Below are 18,028 nucleotides of genomic sequence, written 5' to 3'. Positions count from 1 at the left end.
GGGGGTATATTTACCTGAGTCGTGGTGGACTCCTTCCTGGTGGTGTAGATGACCTCCCCCGATCGCCCCGTGGTGAGACCAGTGTTGGCGGGGTGACTTCGCCTGGGTGGGGGGGGTGGGGGGGACTTGCTCGGCGTCTGAGGTCCCTGGGTCTCTGGGGGCGTCCCGGCCGGGGGCTCCAGCGGCGAAGCCTCATCTGTGCCGAGACAAGCGGCAAACGCACCGGCGTGCACAGACACACAAACGACTTTAAAAAATGGCTCACTCCAGCAACGAGTCACGTTAAAATGAAGTTCTAGACAGTACACCAGAGATCCACTGACGTTTCAGCCTGAGAATGAACCATCTAAACCACAAAAACTAGTGAGAAATGGATCTGCATTAAAAAAAAAACTAATTCTGCCAAGACCAAACCCACAGGCAGTGTAACAGCTTGAGGTCTGCGCACATCCAGCACATGTGACCACGGACTGCAGACGATCAGCCTCAGCTAAGTCGGACTGATGCCAGCCCCCCGAATATGTCCGTCTGTTCAGCCGAAACTTCATCTTTCCTGTGAGGCCTGCGTTCATTTACATGTATTTATTCACCAGATACTTGTGTCCAAACTGGTGGACAAAAGCTCTTTTGGGGCACAGTCAAGGCTGTGTAGGTTTTAAATAAAAGGGGGGTGGGGGTGATACCAGATATGGTCTCCAAATTCATGTTAACCTAGAGTAGTGTTTCGCAAACTGATCCTCAGTGACCCCAGACAGTCCATGTTTTTGCTCCCTCCCAGCTCCCTGCCAGACAGTCCATGTTTTTGCTTCCTCCCAGCTCCCTGCCAGACAGTCCATGTTTTTGCTCCCTCCCAGCTCCATGCCAGACAGTCCATGTTTTTGCTCCCTCCCAGCTCCATGCCAGACAGTCCATGTTTTTGCTCCCTGCCAGACGGTCCACATTTTTGCTCCTGGTCTGTCTGGCAGAGACCTGGGAGATAACAAAAATGTGGACCGTCTGGGGTTTCCCCGAGGACTGGGTTGAGAAACACTGACCTAGAGTATAAGCAGTATTATCTTACCTGCCGGTGAAGACGCTGATTGGGGCGTGTCTGTTCTCTCCTGTGATGGGAGGGGGGTGACTTCTGGCCTCTCCTCCTTGCCTGTCACCTCCAGGCTTGGGATAGCCATCATCATGGTGGCCTGCGCCTCTTGGAGCATCTTATCAAATTCTGATGTACGCTGGTGCTCCGCCCACTCTTTCTTGGCAGCCTATGGGGACGGGTGGGCGGGGCATTGGCAAGACAGAAATTAGACAGTGCTTTCCATCAAGGAAGAAAGTTTCGTTTCTGCTTTTCTGTCTGTTCATGTCCAGGGGTCTGGCTGCTGGAGTATTTCCTTGCCTCACTGTGCAGGATCTCCATAGCGATCATCATATCTACACAGGTTCTGAAGTATCTGATGTGGTGGGAGAACCTACCTCTATGGACAAGGCCCTGGACTTGGCCGTGTTCCTGCTCCCTCGCGGCTGTACGATTGGGCCGTTGCGGTCGTAATGACCTCGCCTCTCAGACTTGGGGCTGCACTCCTGGCTCTGTGGATCTTGGCTATGGGGTGGTGTAGGCGGCGGACTCGGGAGACGGGACAGGGCGACGGACTGCTGAGACCGCTGCACCTGGACCGGGGAGCTGCAGGCTCGATGGATCACGACAGGGCTGGTGGGCACCACCTCCGAGTGGACAGAGGAGCTCTGGGACTCAGGGAGAGGACTCTGCGAGTCCCGATCCACGGGTGGCTGAGGGGCGTCTAAGACCACGATTGGTTGAGGAGACTCTTTAACTGTGATTGGTTGAGGAGACTCTTGTGACACGAGTGGTTGAGGGGCCCCCTGTGTTGCCATCTGTGACGGCTTTTGCTGGGTGACGACTGGTGGTGTCGGCTCCGGGGCCTCTACTGTTAGAAGAGGTGTCTTCAGACCTGTGAGTGGTTCAGATGTGATTCCCATGGTGACATCTACTGGATGGACTCCAACCACTTTGGGCTCTTCAAGGTGGTTCCCTGAGACATGACTGCAAAACACATGCACACACACTAATGCATAAAATGCCTCAATGCAGGGCACAGGGTGAAGGCCACGTTCTTCTGTAGGACAGTCAGTAGAGTCTGGCAGAGATTCCTACCTCCTCAGGCAGCCCAGTGTCTCCCTTAGGCTCCTGACCTTCTTAAGCATGCTATCCAACTTGTGAGGCTCCTCCTTCAGGAAGCGCACAGCCTCCACCTCCACCCGCAGCACGGCCCGCATCCTGCCCTGGAGAGCCGGGAACTCACCTGGGGGGGGGGGAAGGGCAGAGTGCAGGGGACAGTGGGTCAGGAGGCTTAGCCAAACACCCCCTCCGTTCATCCACCGTGGGACGTGCTGCTGTTATAGCAACCAAATCCAGAAGTGGCAGAACAACACCGCTCACACCTTTAAGCGCCTTCAGGGCGTCGGCCACTCTTTGCAGTCGGGCAGCGGCGTCATCCAGGTCCCGGAGCGTGATTGGCTGTTGAGCAGACCCGGGGGCGGGGTCCCGCTTCAGGCTGCCCACATATTGGTCCAGCTCCCTGTCAGATGTTAATGTAAACCAAAAATTCAGTTCACCCATCTAAGTGACATCTAAGCTTAGTAGCTAAAGTAAGTTTTTTTATTTGTATGTTTATAGGTATATATATATATATATATATATATATATATTTGTTATAGTGCTAAAAACCATTTTAGATAGGATACAGCACAGCAAGTCCTGGTGTTTTCTGCAGTCATGGAATGGCAATGTCTATGGTCTATTTGTGAAGAGAGGAGTGAAAGCTTAAATTTGAATACTACAAAGTCTGCATAGACAAAAGACTCACTGTCTTCCCACTGTTTCCACGATTTTGTCTCAGTTTTCGCTCCTTACCCCAGCTGTAGCTGGATACTCTCTTCCACATCGAGGTATCTGTGCCTCTCGTCCTCCACCAGCACCCGCTGCCTCTGCACCGGCTCGTCTGGAAGCCTGGTCACCATCGCCATCTTGTGGCTGATCTCCTGCTCTGCATGCCTGAGCATCAGCTTCAAGGAATCCAGGTTCTGAAGCTGTCAAGTTACACACATGGGCGGCGGTTTAAAAAGTAAACGCATAATGAGAAGATGTGGAAGGAGTGGAAGATCTTCCAGATGTAAGTTGAGGGACCGACAAGTATGTAGCAGGCTTACAAACCTCAGGTTAATATCTGCAACGAATAGCCCAACCTGAAGATGCAGAGGTCATTCTAATCTAGAGGCTACCAACAATAACCTCAGCAAGGAGCAAACTGAGAATCCGTCTAACGGCAGCTGTATGCGCAAGGTGAGCAGATGGGAGCACCTGCAGTCGCCGCATCTCCTGCAGCTGCAGCCGCAGATCTGAGACACTCTTGCTGAAGACAGCCAGGCTGGCACGCAGGTGGGTGGGGCAGGTGGGTGTGACCTGGGCATCAGCCAGGGGGCCTTGGCTCCCAGTCACAGAGAGAGGTGATCCACCTGGAAAGTGAGAGAAGGCCGTACAGTCATTGACAGCAGATACCCTGCTTATGGGTGCATGGATCTTATTGGCTTATTGGTGACTGATGTCGCTCCATAACCACCAATGGAAAGGCAGCTAGAAATAATGCTACATACAGGAAGGACAGAAACAAATAATAATAAACTAGAGAAATGTCATCCAAAACCAATATACCCAGCGATCAGCCATGGTATTCCCCGTATTTGCTAAATTACAGTGAAATCCCTCTAAAAACTAAGAGAAAATTATGTGCCTTGACCCATAATTACCAAGTACTTAAAAAGTCAAATGTAAAGCACTTTTACCCTCCTCATGGCCCAAGGATACAGTTGATGTCTATGACTCATTATTGAAACTCATAATTATTGCAATGCTTGCGTTTTTGTGCTCAGTAGCTCACCAGACTGAGGGTATTTTATTTAAGACTATCGGCAGTGACTTCAGGCGAGGAAAAAGAGAAAAGACCTCCAAAATGTAAGAAGCACTCACGATCTTTTATTTCTCACCGGTTGCAAGAATTTCGTTAAATTGTGTTACAGTATAAATGGACCTTAGAGAGACTTGCCTTGAAAATCACCTGACCATAACATGCACCTTAGCTGACCATCGACTCCACCTGCAAAGGTCACCTGCTGTCACCTTGCATCCTCCCCCGGGACACTCACCTCCACCGTCCGCACTGGGAACATCAGATGCTACCTTAGAAGGCTTCTCGCTGAAACAAAAGACCAAGGGGGACAACAGGTCACAGGTCTTGGCAGAATTCAGATCACCTTCGTGCATCTAACACATAACCGAATTAAGTTGAAGATAAGTAGACACGTTAGCTTGTTAATCAAACCTAAACTTATCCTACAGTTGTTACTGGTTAAACTGGATGAAGTAATACAACCCAGAAAACCCACTGCTGCTCTGGAAACCTCAATCAAATGACTTCTGAGCTTCAGCCCTACGCCGTACACCAGCCTCTCAGTTATGCTGTATAGCTGAAGGCTTTTTTTGAAAATCTTATAAGACTTACTTTGACTCTGGTTTTGAGTGGGATTTCTGTGGGCTGTCAATCACTGTCATAGTTATCCCAGAGGGCACTAAACAATAATCACACCCACCGGGGTTGTAAAGCTTTATTCATTCCATTATATCCACTGTATCCACAGTTGAATTTCTCAGCTGGAGCAATTCAGGTCAGGCACCTTCCATCCATGTCATGTCCATGTTATTACCCATCATGCTCGCTGTTGCTCGGCGTCCATATTTGATCCCCAAATGGCTTATCTCAGACCATTAGCTAAATATTTCATGTCTTACCCGTTGGCCTCTTGGGCGGTACCAGGACTGGGTCCAATCAGAAGTGCGTGTTGGACCAGGCCGGTTAGACTGGCAATCTGCTGCTCCATAGCCTTCATCCGCTCCCTGCAGAGAGCGAATCAGCTCACTGACGGACTAGGGCAACCACCACACAGGCAGCTAACTGACCAAAGACAGGCTGGAAGCCATGTTCAGCTCTAAGAATGATTTTAGGGGAAATAGCAGTCTGACAGATCAGATATGGAAAATTCACAAACAGCGATCGCTTTCGGTGACGGTGCAATAAAACCACAATTAAACTTCTGGTTAGTCAGCCCATTGGTTTCATTCGACTTCAAGAGCGGCATGCATATGGGTGCAGCTGGCCAGAATATGGACAGGACTGCATGCTGCAACTTGGCACGTCTGTGCCACGTTCCTTCAGCGTTAATCACAGGGAGAGCAGATCTGCGATCATAACGCACAGCCGACCCGCGCCGAGCTGTTACTCGCCCTGCAATCAGTGACAAGTCATATCCAGTCTGCTTTCTTTCCATATTCTTTTATTCCAACAGAAAATGCCCTCAAGACCAGGCTGGTAAGCCCAGACTTTTACATTTTACGTTCCTCTAAAACCGCTGCAATTAAAACGCAAGCCACGGCCCTCAGTTAGGGTCTGAAGCATCTCTTTTCCACTTTTTGGAAACACAAACTGCAACTGTGACATGATATAGCGATCGGGGTCTTAGCCAAAAGGGGACAAAGGCCGACTATCATCAAAGGAAAAGGGCTTTAAACAAACATTTCACTTTGAAATGTACCGGAAACCTAGGATGAAAGTGTCTTTTTTCTATAATGTCTGCAGGACAAAAATATACTGAATCAATATATTTTTTTTTTATACGTTTTTTTTTTTTTAACCAATATAAGGGTAGAAGGGTTAATATTGAAAATATGGAGGAGATGTTCTCCTGAGCCCCTCCGTGGAGACCTGAGTGTGTTTCCTGCAGGTGGCCAGACAAAAAGCCGGCTCCACCCAGGACCCCCCCCCCCTGGGCTTGGCCCCCTGTAACGAACACCCGTCTATACCTCTTCCATCTCTCTCCAGACCTGGCGGGGAGAGGGGGGGGGGGGGCCCTAGCAGAGAAATGCCACCTTCTGGTGGCGCCAAGAATGGCTCGTTTACGTCACTTCCTGTCAGTACCCATGCCAACGTAAGGGAAATGTAACTAAGAAGGGCAGCTTGTTTTTGTGTGCGAAGGAGGATGAGTGAATTGGGGGGGGATGTATGAAAGGAGCTCACTGTTTGCCTTTGAAAGGCCACATTGACAGTACTCAGGCCACATTGACAGTACTCAGCCATACTGCGCTCCTGGGCTTCTAACTCTGTCATGGAATCACCCAGTTCCTTTAATTTCTGCATAGCCTGTGAGGTAAAAACAAAGCCTCTGACATAAAAGAATCTCTCTGTATTGTCCTTACTAGACCAGACTGAGACAGTACTATAGTGTACTGCGCCACTGAAGAATATCTCAGGTATCTATGGGCATGTCAATAGGACAACTCAGCTTCCTGGAAAACACCCTACACTTCCTGGAAAATACATTAAGCTTCCAGGAAAACACCTTAAGCTCCCTGGAAAACACCTCCCACTTCCTGGAAAACACCTTAAGCTTCCTGGAAAACACCTCCCACTTCCTGGAAAACACCTCCCACTTCCTGGAAAACACCTTAAGCTTCCTGGAAAACACCCTACACTTCCTGGAAAATACATTAAGCTTCCTGGAAAACACCCTACACTTCCTGGAAAATACATTAAGCTTCCTGGAAAACACCTCCCACTTCCTGGAAAACACCTTATGCTTCCTGGAAAATACCTCCTACTTCCAGGAAAACACCTCCCACTTCCTGGAAAACACCTTAAGCTTCCTGGAAAACACCTGCTAAGCACGGCCTGTAGTACCTGGTCTGAGGATCTCCAGCTGTTGCCACGGACTGATCACAGTTGGGAGCTGCAACCACGCCAGGCCGCGACTTGACCCCCCCTTCCATGGAATTGTCCCTCCTGAGGGACTGACGACTTGGGGCAGCCCTCTCCAATGCCCCCACCTGATGGGGCTGGTGGAGCTCCCGGTGTCTCGCGTCTCCAGGCTTGTGAGGGGATGCGGGGGGTGTCCTGGACGCCAGTGGTGGCAGCTGGCTGTCGGCATATCTTCTGGACCTCTGCCTGTATAGGCAGGGGTGTTCAGCAGCTTCAGGAGCCACGGCTTGGCCTAGGAAAGGACCGCCAGCCAGGGGCCGGTGGTGGTGGCTGTTTGGGTGCTCCACCCCCTCAGGCACAGTGCTCAGTGCGGCGCCAGAGTCCTCGTCCGGCTTGACATCCCTCCGTTCCAGGATGGCGCTGGGGCACGGCTGTGCTGGCATCGCCGGGGGGGCGCTAAGGACACGGTCCCTGGGGAGAACTGGGGCGGTGTTGCTCCGGGGCCCAAACGGAATGCGGGTGAGTGATGAGGAGGAGGAAGAGTGCGCAGAGTGAGCTGGGATGGGAGTGGGGAGGGACTGCTGTCTCAAAACCTGGTGCCCCTCCCTGCCAACAGGCTGTACCTGCAGGTGGGGGGGGGGGAAACATGTCAGCACAGAATCAAGCATTCCTTATCAGATTTAATCTTAAGGTAGGAGCCAATGGGTGAGGAGAATGATTCATAGGCTGTGGGGGGGCCAATAGGCTGGCCACTGGAAGTATTTAATTAACCATTAATTACCACTATACAACTTTAAAATTGCTTATGGAAAACAGATGGATAATTAGCTGTTGCAGGCTATGCTAATGCTACTGCACTAAAGCTATGTGGCGCGACGGCCTGAGGGGGATCCGGCTCACAGGATCCTCTTTGCTGAGGACCCGAGCGGCTGGACCAGGCCGAGGGGACGCCCACGTAACACCTGGCTGCGGCAGATGGATGGGTATTTCCGGAGGGTGGGGCTGGGGGGTCGCTGGCCGGGATCCCGAGGAGTTTCGGCGTGTGGTGGGTGCGGCAACGCGCTACATCAGCGCCGGCTCCCCAACCTGACCTCACCTAAGGCTATGCTAATGTGAACAGGGTATAGTAAGGCTATGCTAATGTGAACAGGGTATAGTAAGGCTATGCTAATGTGAACAGGGTATAGTAAGGCTATGCTAATGTGAACAGGGTATAGTAAGGCTATGCTAATGTGAACAGGGTATAGTAAGGCTATGCTAATGTGAACAGGGTATAGGGTATGTGGAGTCTCCGGATGTTGGTCGCTAGCACTGTGTATGGAACTCAAGACTTTAAAATACAATTTGTCCACAAAGAGTTATTTACATAATCAAAATGAAAACAGGAGGTGGCTGATTCAAGCCCCTGGCAGGTCCTCACTTGGACAAAGACCCCTAACCTGAATCGCCACAGTAGATACCTTAGGCTTCAATCATGCTTTTTATAAGGCAAAAGTACAGAGGTTCTCGCTTATCCATCCATAAACATTTCTAACTAAATGTCAAAACTAAACTACTCTTAAAATTGAGTTTGATTTTTAATAAATGCCTTTGGCTCACTCTTTATTTTGAGAAGAAATTCAGTTTACTTTTACTGTTCATTTGTTGAAACAAGTCGAGGTTCCTAAGAAAACAAATTAAACCATCCTAAAAATGCACCCCGAAGTCTATCGTGATACGTCTGATTCTTGTTTGGAAGACGCCCAAACAGATTCTTGAGTAAATCACAACAGGATACGTCATGTTTGGGGAAATATGACTTTATGTCTTTCATAACCATTGATCCTTTAGAAGCTGGAAGAAGGTGTTTCAGATGCTGGAAACCTGGCAGTTGTGGTACGTGGACATCTGGTTCCCATTGAGCCAGCATGTTTGGGTTTTAAGACCTAATACCATAGCCGCATTCCATTCTCCATCATATTGTTCTGGTTAGCCATGAATCCAATGAATCCACAACCTCCTTCTCAATGCCTTCAAAAGGCACTCGTTTCTGACTCTAATTGAATCTGGGCAGACTCGTCAGCAGTAATATATTCCCCCCATTAAAGTGGACTGTCCTACTGAAAGACCTATCAGCTTCCCCCTATTTAGAAGAGGGACATATAGACCTATTCAAATGGGGGGAGGCCTGTTTAGACAGGTGTAGCGCTTGCCTGTTGAGTGGGTTGCTACTCCAGAGAAACGGGGGGGAGGGGGGGGGCACAGCTGGAGGAGCCCCAGGCAGGACTCTGAGGTTTCATACGGTTTGCGGGAGAAATGCAGAACATCTGCTTGGTGGCCAGCCCAGGCGAAGTTATGCCAGAAGCTGCAGTTCACCTTTCACCATTTCATTAGACGGCCATATTCCACGATGGAGGTCCGCAGATGCAGTTTCCCCAAAACTTTCCCTATACTTTGAATAAATATGTAAGAGATACGGACGGTCATACAGGGAGGCTGTTCTCCTTCACAGTACCTTGGAGGAACAGACCTTCTCAGTGGTGTGGAACGGTAAGGTGCCCCCGGGGGACCATGCCAGCCACATTAGGACAGCACTTCAGTATTTATTATCCCTGCTTCAAATTTATCGTCTACCTCCCCCCCCCCTCGCGCACATTTCGTGCCAGAGGTGATCTCTCAAACCACCTTACGACGTTCCCCGGGGCGCGCGGGGGAGATGAAAGTGCGGCCTTGTCCCGCTCATCTGCTCCCAATCACAGCTGAGGCTTGGCTGGGCCCCCCCACTGCCTCTACGGCTCGAAGCAATGTAAATAAATCTCCTTCGGCACCCCCATGCCGACACGGGATTGGGGCCAGGCCCCCTCGCCTTCTGCCTGACATGAAACTACCCAGGGCTACTGAAAAATTAAGAAAACCAACCAAAAGCAGCCAGAGAATGACTAGACTTATAGGAAGACTAGATAGAAAGATGACACCATCTTAGAGAACTTACATAACCATGTTTATGTCTTTTCAGCACTATGTCAAGACGATCCAATCCTCATATGCACTAGTGGCCAAAATTGTGGAAACACCTAGCATTTTTTGCATTACATTTAAAAAGTATTACACGAATATTGGCGGTAATATTTTTAAAAAATGAAAGAATGTTACCAATATCATACATTGGACGATTTTATACGTAACTGGAGCAACAGTTGAATCAAGTTCTGCAACCTCTAAAAATTGGAAGTGACCCACAATTTTGGCCAGTAGTGTCCTGAAAGGCAAAACACTGAAACTGTGTATTTTATCAAAACTGACTTAATTCAGCTGAACTCAGCTTTAAAGAAAACACCATCATTTACCCACCTACTACACACACAGGTGGACACTCAGAAAACTCTGAAGCCCTTTTCCTCAGATTCAGTGTTAGTGCAGTTACTGTTTTGTGCCTTTTTAGGGCAGCATAACCCTTCAAACAGTCAACAACAGCTGCCCATTTTAATGGATGACCACCTAATCTTTGCCACAGAAGACAGATCTGATACCAGTGCCAGGCGGAAATACCATGTCAGTCATTCAAACCCTCCAGATCCATGAATCCTGCTCCAAAGCACCGTAAGCTCAATACCTTAGATGTGAGCAGATTCATGCCTCGCCATCCAGGCAAGCTCGTTCCAAGGCAAGAAACCTGACACTTCTGCTCAGCTGGATATTATGTGTGTAAACGATATAGGTTTTGGCAGTTCTTGGCACAGCTGTGTAAAACTTTGACAACACCTTAAACCTATTATTGTTCTTGAATCTTTTCCCCGTTGTTACAGAACTGTCAGACAGACAAGTGCAGAATGCCAGGTGACTGGTTTAAGTTAAACCATCGAACTACACACACGATAAAATGACAATATTCCTACCAGACAACAATATGTAAGATTCCCTTTGCTGTACCTGAAGAGGAATATTTTTTTTTTTTTATGTATGGTGAACTTGCCAATTGTAATACAAATTGTTTGGTCAAGTGTGTCCATCATTATATCACTCCAGGACCAGAAGAAATCTGAAATGTGTTCAGTTGTGACAAGCTCAGCTGTCTATAACAATCTCACCAGCAAGTATGCGAATCCCCATGTCTCAGTCTATCTTGTGTCATGTGACAGAGCTTCTAATTGGTGGAAGCCCATGTGGTGTCATGTGACAGAGCTTCTAATTGGTGGAAGCCCATGCGGTGTCATGTGACAGAGCTTCTAATTGGTGGAACCCCAAATGGTGTCATGTGACAAGTTCTAATTGGTGGAACCCCTGGGAGCAGGCGGCCCATTTGTTCCTCTGTGCTATTGAGGGTTCCTGGTCATAATCTGGTCATGATAACAGATGGATACCCTTTGGGGTGTGTGGAGGGAGTGGCAGCTTCTCACCCTGGCATCTCCATTGCTGGGCCGGCAGCCATGAGTGAAGACCTGGCCTGGGTCTCTGTGATAGATCTTCAGCCAGGAGTGGTCCGTGATGACCCTAAGAACACATACACCGCCGTATTTAAAGGGGGAAGACCAATCTCAGTCTGCCACCTTCTTTTAATCACTGAGGGACAGTTGAGGTATACTCAAGAACCCATTGAAATGTCAGATTCTAAGGAAAAGACCAGATCACGCTCTCGCTCAGGGGAAACAGAGAGAAGACAGCAGGCTGACTTTGGGGATTGAGCAGAAGGTAACCTAAAACTAAAGCACCTGAGTACAATTTCAGCCATGGAACAAAATATGTATTGAGGATTCCACTGAAAAACCAAAGACGGAAGTTTTTAGACAATCCCTTAGAAATGAGTCAAACTTGGCAACCCAGATTTATGTAGGTAAATACAGCCAGGTCCAGTGATGGTTCAGGGCATCCAATTTCCACTGCAACTGTCATCTCCAGCTCCCTCCCAGCTGAAGACGTCGTAACAGAGGATCAACGGCCCCACCTTGATAGCCAACGAGGGCCAAGCCTCAAACGCACTTCCAGCTACTGAGTAATAAGAGTAATTCCAATAACTCATCAGGAGGTCACTCGTGTCTTTCCTGGTGCCCGAGATACACCACAGAGGCAGGGCCGCACACGAGGCCCCATCAGGCCTCAGACGGCCGAGAGGCAGTCAGACTTCGGCGCTGGCTCAAAATGAAAGGCGGCGGTCTGGAAGAGATTTCTCCAAACGCTCAACAAAACAGCCCGTAAAAGATTTAAGCCGCCCGGTATGGAAATAAAACTGGCTGACGTGAACGCAGAGCACGGCTATCTTTTGGACTTTACAGAGCTACTCTCTTTTAATCGACTCCAGCTTTTTGAGTCATAATAACGATACAGAACATTGTATCAGAAAGAACAGCTCCTAAGCTGGTTATCTCTGCCCCCCCATCAGGCCTGAAATTACATACCTTCACGTTTACACTCCTACTTTGAACTCTGAATGAACTCCCCCCCCACCCCCCCACCCCATGATCTGCCATCCTACCCTCTTCTCGGATAACAGAAGGGGCCGTGCCATCAGGCAGCCCCAGAACCACCGTAAATTCTGCAAAACGTGCTTCTCAAATGTGACTCTCGTGCACACGTGCTCACGCCCGCCTTCTACTTAACCTTTGCATTTGCAATTCTACCTCCACTGCAACGAAACACGAAGCAGTCGTACATAAAAATAATTTTTTTTAAATGCTAATTACATGTGTTTTGTAAAAATTTACCCAGAAGGTCTATATTTCATTCATTACTTTAATTGTAGGAAAAATCATCATCGTATAATATAACCTACACTTTCTCTCTCTCTCCCTCCCTCACACACACGCACACACACACACACACGCACAGTCGTGTAATCATATCTTTTTGGAAACCGCCCATTCATTTCTATGGGAGAAATGCTAATGCTAACTATGACAACCTTAGCCCCTACCCAGCCCTAACCATAACCATAAGTAACCAAACAAATTTTTTTTGCATTTTTAGTTTTTTCATTGCAGGCATGGATTTTTATAAAATAGAGTTTTCCCACATGGGGACCAGGAAACTGGACTAGGCAACTGGTCCCCATAAGGTAAAAAAAAAAGAAACGGGTATTCATCACGTTGTGGGGACGTTTGGTCCCCACAAGGTAAGGTATACCTCGACCATGTGCGCGTTCATGCGGCTCTACATGCACATCCTGAGTCCATAGCTACTTGTGCAGACTACGGTCCCCCCTCCTCCCCCCTCGACCCCACCCACCTGACGTCATCCAGCTCGTAGTACACGTTCCTGCCGTCGTCCCGCACGTAGACGGCCACGGCTGGGGACTCCAGCATCTCCATGGTGAGGCGCTGGGGGAAGGCGCTGACGAACAGTGCCCGAATGGTGTCCTCGCTGGTGACCTCGTTCGGCATGCGCATCTGCTTGGTCTCGTCGCCGTACTGCAGGTACAGCACGCCTGTCACACGCAGAGAGAGAGAGAGAGCACCGTCCATGTTCACCTCTCCAGGAAGTCAGGGCGAGGTACGCGGAGTTACACTACCCTGAATATACTGCAACTACACAATCCAGTCAATATACAATAAACCTAAGAGAAACCAACTGTTACATTCGTAAAATTAGCATTCATCAGTTATTTTCTTAAGATAATAGCCTTGATTATACTGCACAGTACACGCATACACAAAAATCCTAAAATTTTCCCAGTGTTTCATAAGCAATTTATATGTTGACTATACAGTGTACTAAGAATACATTTAAATTTAGAAAAATCCATGCAGTGAAAAAGAATGTCGGACTGCTGTATGGTATGAATAATGATGATATTGTAACCCTGTACAGGATAAGAGAATGGATGGATGGATGGATGGATGGATGGACAGGCGATGACCACAGTACAGCTATACTTTTCCTCGCTGGGGGGCTCTTGGGCCACAAATCTCCCAGCTCAGCTTTCCTTGCACTCCCCAGCTGCAGAAGCCGCGTATCCCTGAGGACAACCTGGACACGAGTGGCTCCCATTGGCATGTTTTCTCCATGTGGGTGGCCTAGAAGATCCCCCAAACCCAGGAGGATGCCCCCCCCCCCCCCCCCCCGTCTGCGGTACCACAGGCTGCTGGAGCGCGAGCAGACTGCCTCCGACCCGCTCCAAATCCAAGGCGATGTTTTTTCTTTAAAATATTCCGCCGCAGAGAGGACAGAAAGGGCCTCAGATGATTCTGAAGCACCACACACAGCCCCAGAAGCCCTTTCCAAAAGCACCTCACAGAGCTTCGCTTTCATGTAACAATTCATAAAGTACGTTTAGGTTTCGCCAGTCGAACTATTTTCTGTCCTTAAAAACAAACCGCACTTCTGCAAATGAAATGGATCCCCTCCAGTAGATCATCCCGTTCATTAAACCTCATTGCCAGGCCCTCGAAAAGCACACTGAGATCTGCACAGACACTGCAGGGCTGAAACGATTAACTGCTGCTTATGTGCACTGGAAACGTGTGATTGCTTAGCAGGCCACTTTATACAGCATGATCCTTTTTACAGAACAATTTCGCTTAAGTGGAACCATGGAGGAACCTCAGTGGGGATGGATCTGGCAAAACCGATGCTTCCTCAATCTAACGTATTTAAACAACATCATGGTCAAACACATGGCCTTTTTACTCCAGGGTCAATAAGAGTCAAACCTGAGCTTTTGGGGACATGTGCCCCCTGGTGACTGTAGCTGGCAGCGCTGTTCTCTGAGCAGACACCATGACAATGTGTGACACAGAACGGAGTGCTCTGAAGGGTCTGCGGCCTACCCAAATGCATTATGGGAAACGGAACTCAGAATAAGTCAACAAACATACATGGGATTACGTAATAAAAAATACAAACAATTAATATATGAACTACCTTTCTCTTTTTTACTATGTTATAAAGCACAACGAATAATATCTGGGCAAACCGGACGTGTCACCAGCTCCTACTTCTTTTGTAACTTTAGAAAAACATAATCATCCACAACTTATGAGCGAGATACTTCCTCGCCTTAAAAGATTCCATTGTTAGGAGGTGGGTGGGGTCACTACGCTGGCCTGAACTTTATGTTTGTGTTTGAGTCGGAAAAACAGGTGCGTGTGACAGGGAGAGTGATGTTTCAGTGCGTGTGAGAAGCGCAGGAAGGGACGGATCATGTTGTGTGACAGGGAAGTGAGCGTCGCACGCGTGGGCCGTACCGAGCGAGCGGTCCTTGGTCTGGTTAGTGGAGCGCACCACAGGCAGGCTGGCGCGGGAGCGGCTGCCCCGGGTGAAGGCCTGGGGGGGCTCTCCTCCCTCGGACATGGCGTCCAGCGAGTCGAAGGAGCCGACACAGAACTGGCTCCCTGGCTGTCCGGCGGTGGGCTGGGCGCTCCTGCTCTGGGGAGTGAAAGAGACAGCGTCCGTCAGCCATGGTACCCAGACAAAGCCTTGTGAGAATTCTGGCTGATGGTGATCACGTGACGACTCAGTCTCCCGTACATCACGCTGCAGGGTTGGACCACTGGCAAAAAGATAAGATCTGACCTGACACGCGAACATCAGACACACACAGACTCACAATGGCTACATCCAGCTCTTCGGGGGAAAGTGGAGGCCACCTTCGGATAACTGGAAACTGGTAGAGAACCAGAACGAGGTGAGTGACAGGAAACCAGAGCTCACTGGTCAGGATGAATATTTTCTCCAGGAGAGCCTCTGAATGTCAAGTGGACTGAATGCCTATGGTGCAAAGACCATGTGAATTAAAAAGTAACAAGTCAAGTTGCAAGACTAGCAAACAATAAAGGAGTTTCACTTGTGTCAGTGCCACACTGAAGGCCACGGGACGCGGGATCGCAGTCAGCTATCCCGGTAAACAGGGGCGGATTAATATATGGGCTATGGCCGGCCTTCCCTGACCAGTGAATTTAACTGCAAGCACCCCCCTAGGCCCGGCAAATTTTTATAAAAGACCAGATCACTGAATTCTACAACCTTCACTCCACATGCTGTTTAGCAGATTATTGATGTTGCATCATTTTTCAGTCTCTTTCATTTAGGCCGCCTGGCCTCTTTCATTTTCATTTATTTGTAAATTCCTGTTCTATTTGTAAATTCCTGTTCTATTTGTAAATTCCTGTTTCCTGTTTCTAGAAATAGCAATTTGTATCTAGAAATAGCAATCTGTACATTATGTTCATATCTATCGGCAATTCCTGATCACAGTTAATAGCAACCTGTATATATTGTTCATCTATTAGTAAATTTCTGATTATAGTCACTAGCAATCTGTATATTATACTCACAGTATATCCATCTGTAAATATTACCTTTACTTTCTCCCTGCACATATCCCATTTAAGTGCACTTATAACTTATACCTTACACTCCTGGTTAGACCTAAACTGCATTTCGTTGCCTTATACTTGTACATGTGTAATGACAATAAAGTTGAATCTAAGCTAATCTAATTTATCTTTGCAAAACACAGCTCAATCGCCCCCCCCAACCATGTCAGCCTAGAGCCCCCAGAGAAGTTAAGCCTTCCAAATCACAGATATTTACACCAAACTACTCTTCCGCAAAACGTCACTACCCCAGGCACGAATCTCCTCAACTGATACATCAGATCTGCTGCGCTAGCAGGTCGACGGGCGAATTTAGAAGACGACGACTTCCTAAACGGTCTTGGCGTCGACCCGTGGCGTTCCCATTCATCCCACCGATGGCATGACGGAGAGTGAGTAATGGCTGCAAGAAATTCCGATAATTGAGGATAATTAGGGCTTCCAATAAGCCATCGCCGCAGGAAGGGGCCTTTGTAGGCCCCGCCGCCCGTCACACGCAGAAATACGCGATCCGCTAAGTGCTAACTGCCGTGGAAACCAGCCGTTCATGCTGTCAGGCCTTTAGAAGGCCTAACAAAAACAAAGTGAGTAATAATGCTCGGCTAGGCGGCCTGTTCCCAGGTTTTATTGCTTAGGAGATTCTTTATCGTACAGCTTTCAGTGGCCGGCACGGATGTAGGAGCAGCAGACGCCCTCGGCGGCGACAAGGGGCCTCCCGTCGTCCTGGGAAACCGGAAGGTCAAGGACTTGCGTGTTTTGTTCTCTCTGTCCTCCCGTTTCTCACTGGCTTTCGGCGGTGAAACGTAACGTCCGGGCCGCTCGCTTCGGAGCGGGCCCCTATCTGCGCGGATCTCCCGCTAGTTAAATTCGATATAGCTAGCGGAAATCCCGCCGCAGGAGAGCCCGCATCTTCACATTCCACTCCTAGGTACTTGCCAGGGCAGAAGTATAGCAATGAAAATGCGCAGAGTTTCCCCAAAGGCAAACAGTTACTCGAGCCATAAAAAGCAGGGGTGCCACCTGGTCCGTAAAGCAGCTACACTCTCAGTTATAACTGCATTCATGTCATTCGCACTGCAGCTTTACGGGCTTCTAAATTAGCGCCATTCCTGCTATTCTGGACAAAGTTTAGCTTTTCATAGCATTCTGGTCCACAGCTGAGTTTTCTCGCAGGCAGTTGGAAAGACGAAAAAAAGGACGAGTTTATAGAGGGGCCCATATCAGAAGTAATGGGACACCCCTTCCCCTCCAGGCAGGACCCCAGTGTCACTCCACACTTCCTGTCCTGGCGCACTTCCATTAGAGAGCATGTGACCCCCTTAACCGCCCAGTAACTTGCAGCAGCTGATGACAAGTGACATATGACCACGGGTGCGTGCCTTCCCCCAGAGGGGCAATTAAAAAAAATACCCCCGCCCATCCCAAATTTCCCCTTTGCATCTACTGTGTGGCTACTTCCTGGAAAGCCCTGTCAGACAAACAGCATGATTCATGTGCAGCCCTGAGGTAGCCATAATGTAAACAAGCTCCTTATGGCGCCCAGCCAATGGGGTAAGGAGTGCAGCTCGTTAATGGCCAGGGTCCCTCAGGCTTGTTTAACTTCCACCAGGCTTCCCAGATTCCTTCCTGCTCCCAGTGGGGAGTTCAGAGGTGAGGAAGTCGCATCCCCGCTCAGAGGGGTCACTGGTTTTACTGCTAGGTAAGGAATCCACTGTTGTATCCATGAACAAGGATCCCTCACAGGAATTGTAACCATTTTAAAGGACTTTGTGTTTTGTGTAACAGCAGCAGGTACAACCCAGATAAAGATATACCCACCCTGTCCAATGGGTGTAGGACCATAGACCCACCCCGTCCAATGGGTGTAGGACCATAGACCCACCCTGTCCAATGGGTGTAGGACCATAGACCCACACTGTCCAATGGGTGTAG

General features: G+C 48.8%; 1 protein-coding gene across 10 annotated transcripts in view; it reads right to left on the bottom strand.

The window, feature by feature from the left end:
• kiaa1217 (KIAA1217 ortholog) overlaps window positions 1-18,028 on the bottom strand; it is a 52,945-nt gene that overhangs the window by 10,741 nt on the left and 24,176 nt on the right. For all 10 annotated transcript variants that reach the window (XM_023804782.2, XM_023804790.2, XM_072710834.1 and 7 more), the window contains 13 exons: window positions 14,966-15,146; window positions 13,008-13,206; window positions 11,186-11,279; window positions 6,792-7,432; window positions 4,850-4,954; window positions 4,207-4,256; window positions 3,365-3,519; window positions 2,918-3,093; window positions 2,446-2,582; window positions 2,159-2,306; window positions 1,459-2,047; window positions 1,061-1,250; window positions 15-196 (listed from right to left, as the gene is read on the bottom strand). In XM_023804782.2, the coding sequence (XP_023660550.2) occupies window positions 15-196; window positions 1,061-1,250; window positions 1,459-2,047; window positions 2,159-2,306; window positions 2,446-2,582; window positions 2,918-3,093; window positions 3,365-3,519; window positions 4,207-4,256; window positions 4,850-4,954; window positions 6,792-7,432; window positions 11,186-11,279; window positions 13,008-13,206; window positions 14,966-15,146 (2,847 nt within the window). The remainder of the gene's footprint in view (window positions 1-14; window positions 197-1,060; window positions 1,251-1,458; window positions 2,048-2,158; window positions 2,307-2,445; window positions 2,583-2,917; window positions 3,094-3,364; window positions 3,520-4,206; window positions 4,257-4,849; window positions 4,955-6,791; window positions 7,433-11,185; window positions 11,280-13,007; window positions 13,207-14,965; window positions 15,147-18,028) is intronic.

The sequence above is a fragment of the Paramormyrops kingsleyae genome, chromosome 4 (assembly GCF_048594095.1).
Source record: "Paramormyrops kingsleyae isolate MSU_618 chromosome 4, PKINGS_0.4, whole genome shotgun sequence".
Classification (NCBI taxonomy): Eukaryota; Metazoa; Chordata; class Actinopteri; order Osteoglossiformes; family Mormyridae; genus Paramormyrops; species Paramormyrops kingsleyae.
The sequence above is the reverse complement of the archived record's forward strand: the minus strand, read 5'-3'. Positions and strand labels throughout refer to the sequence as shown.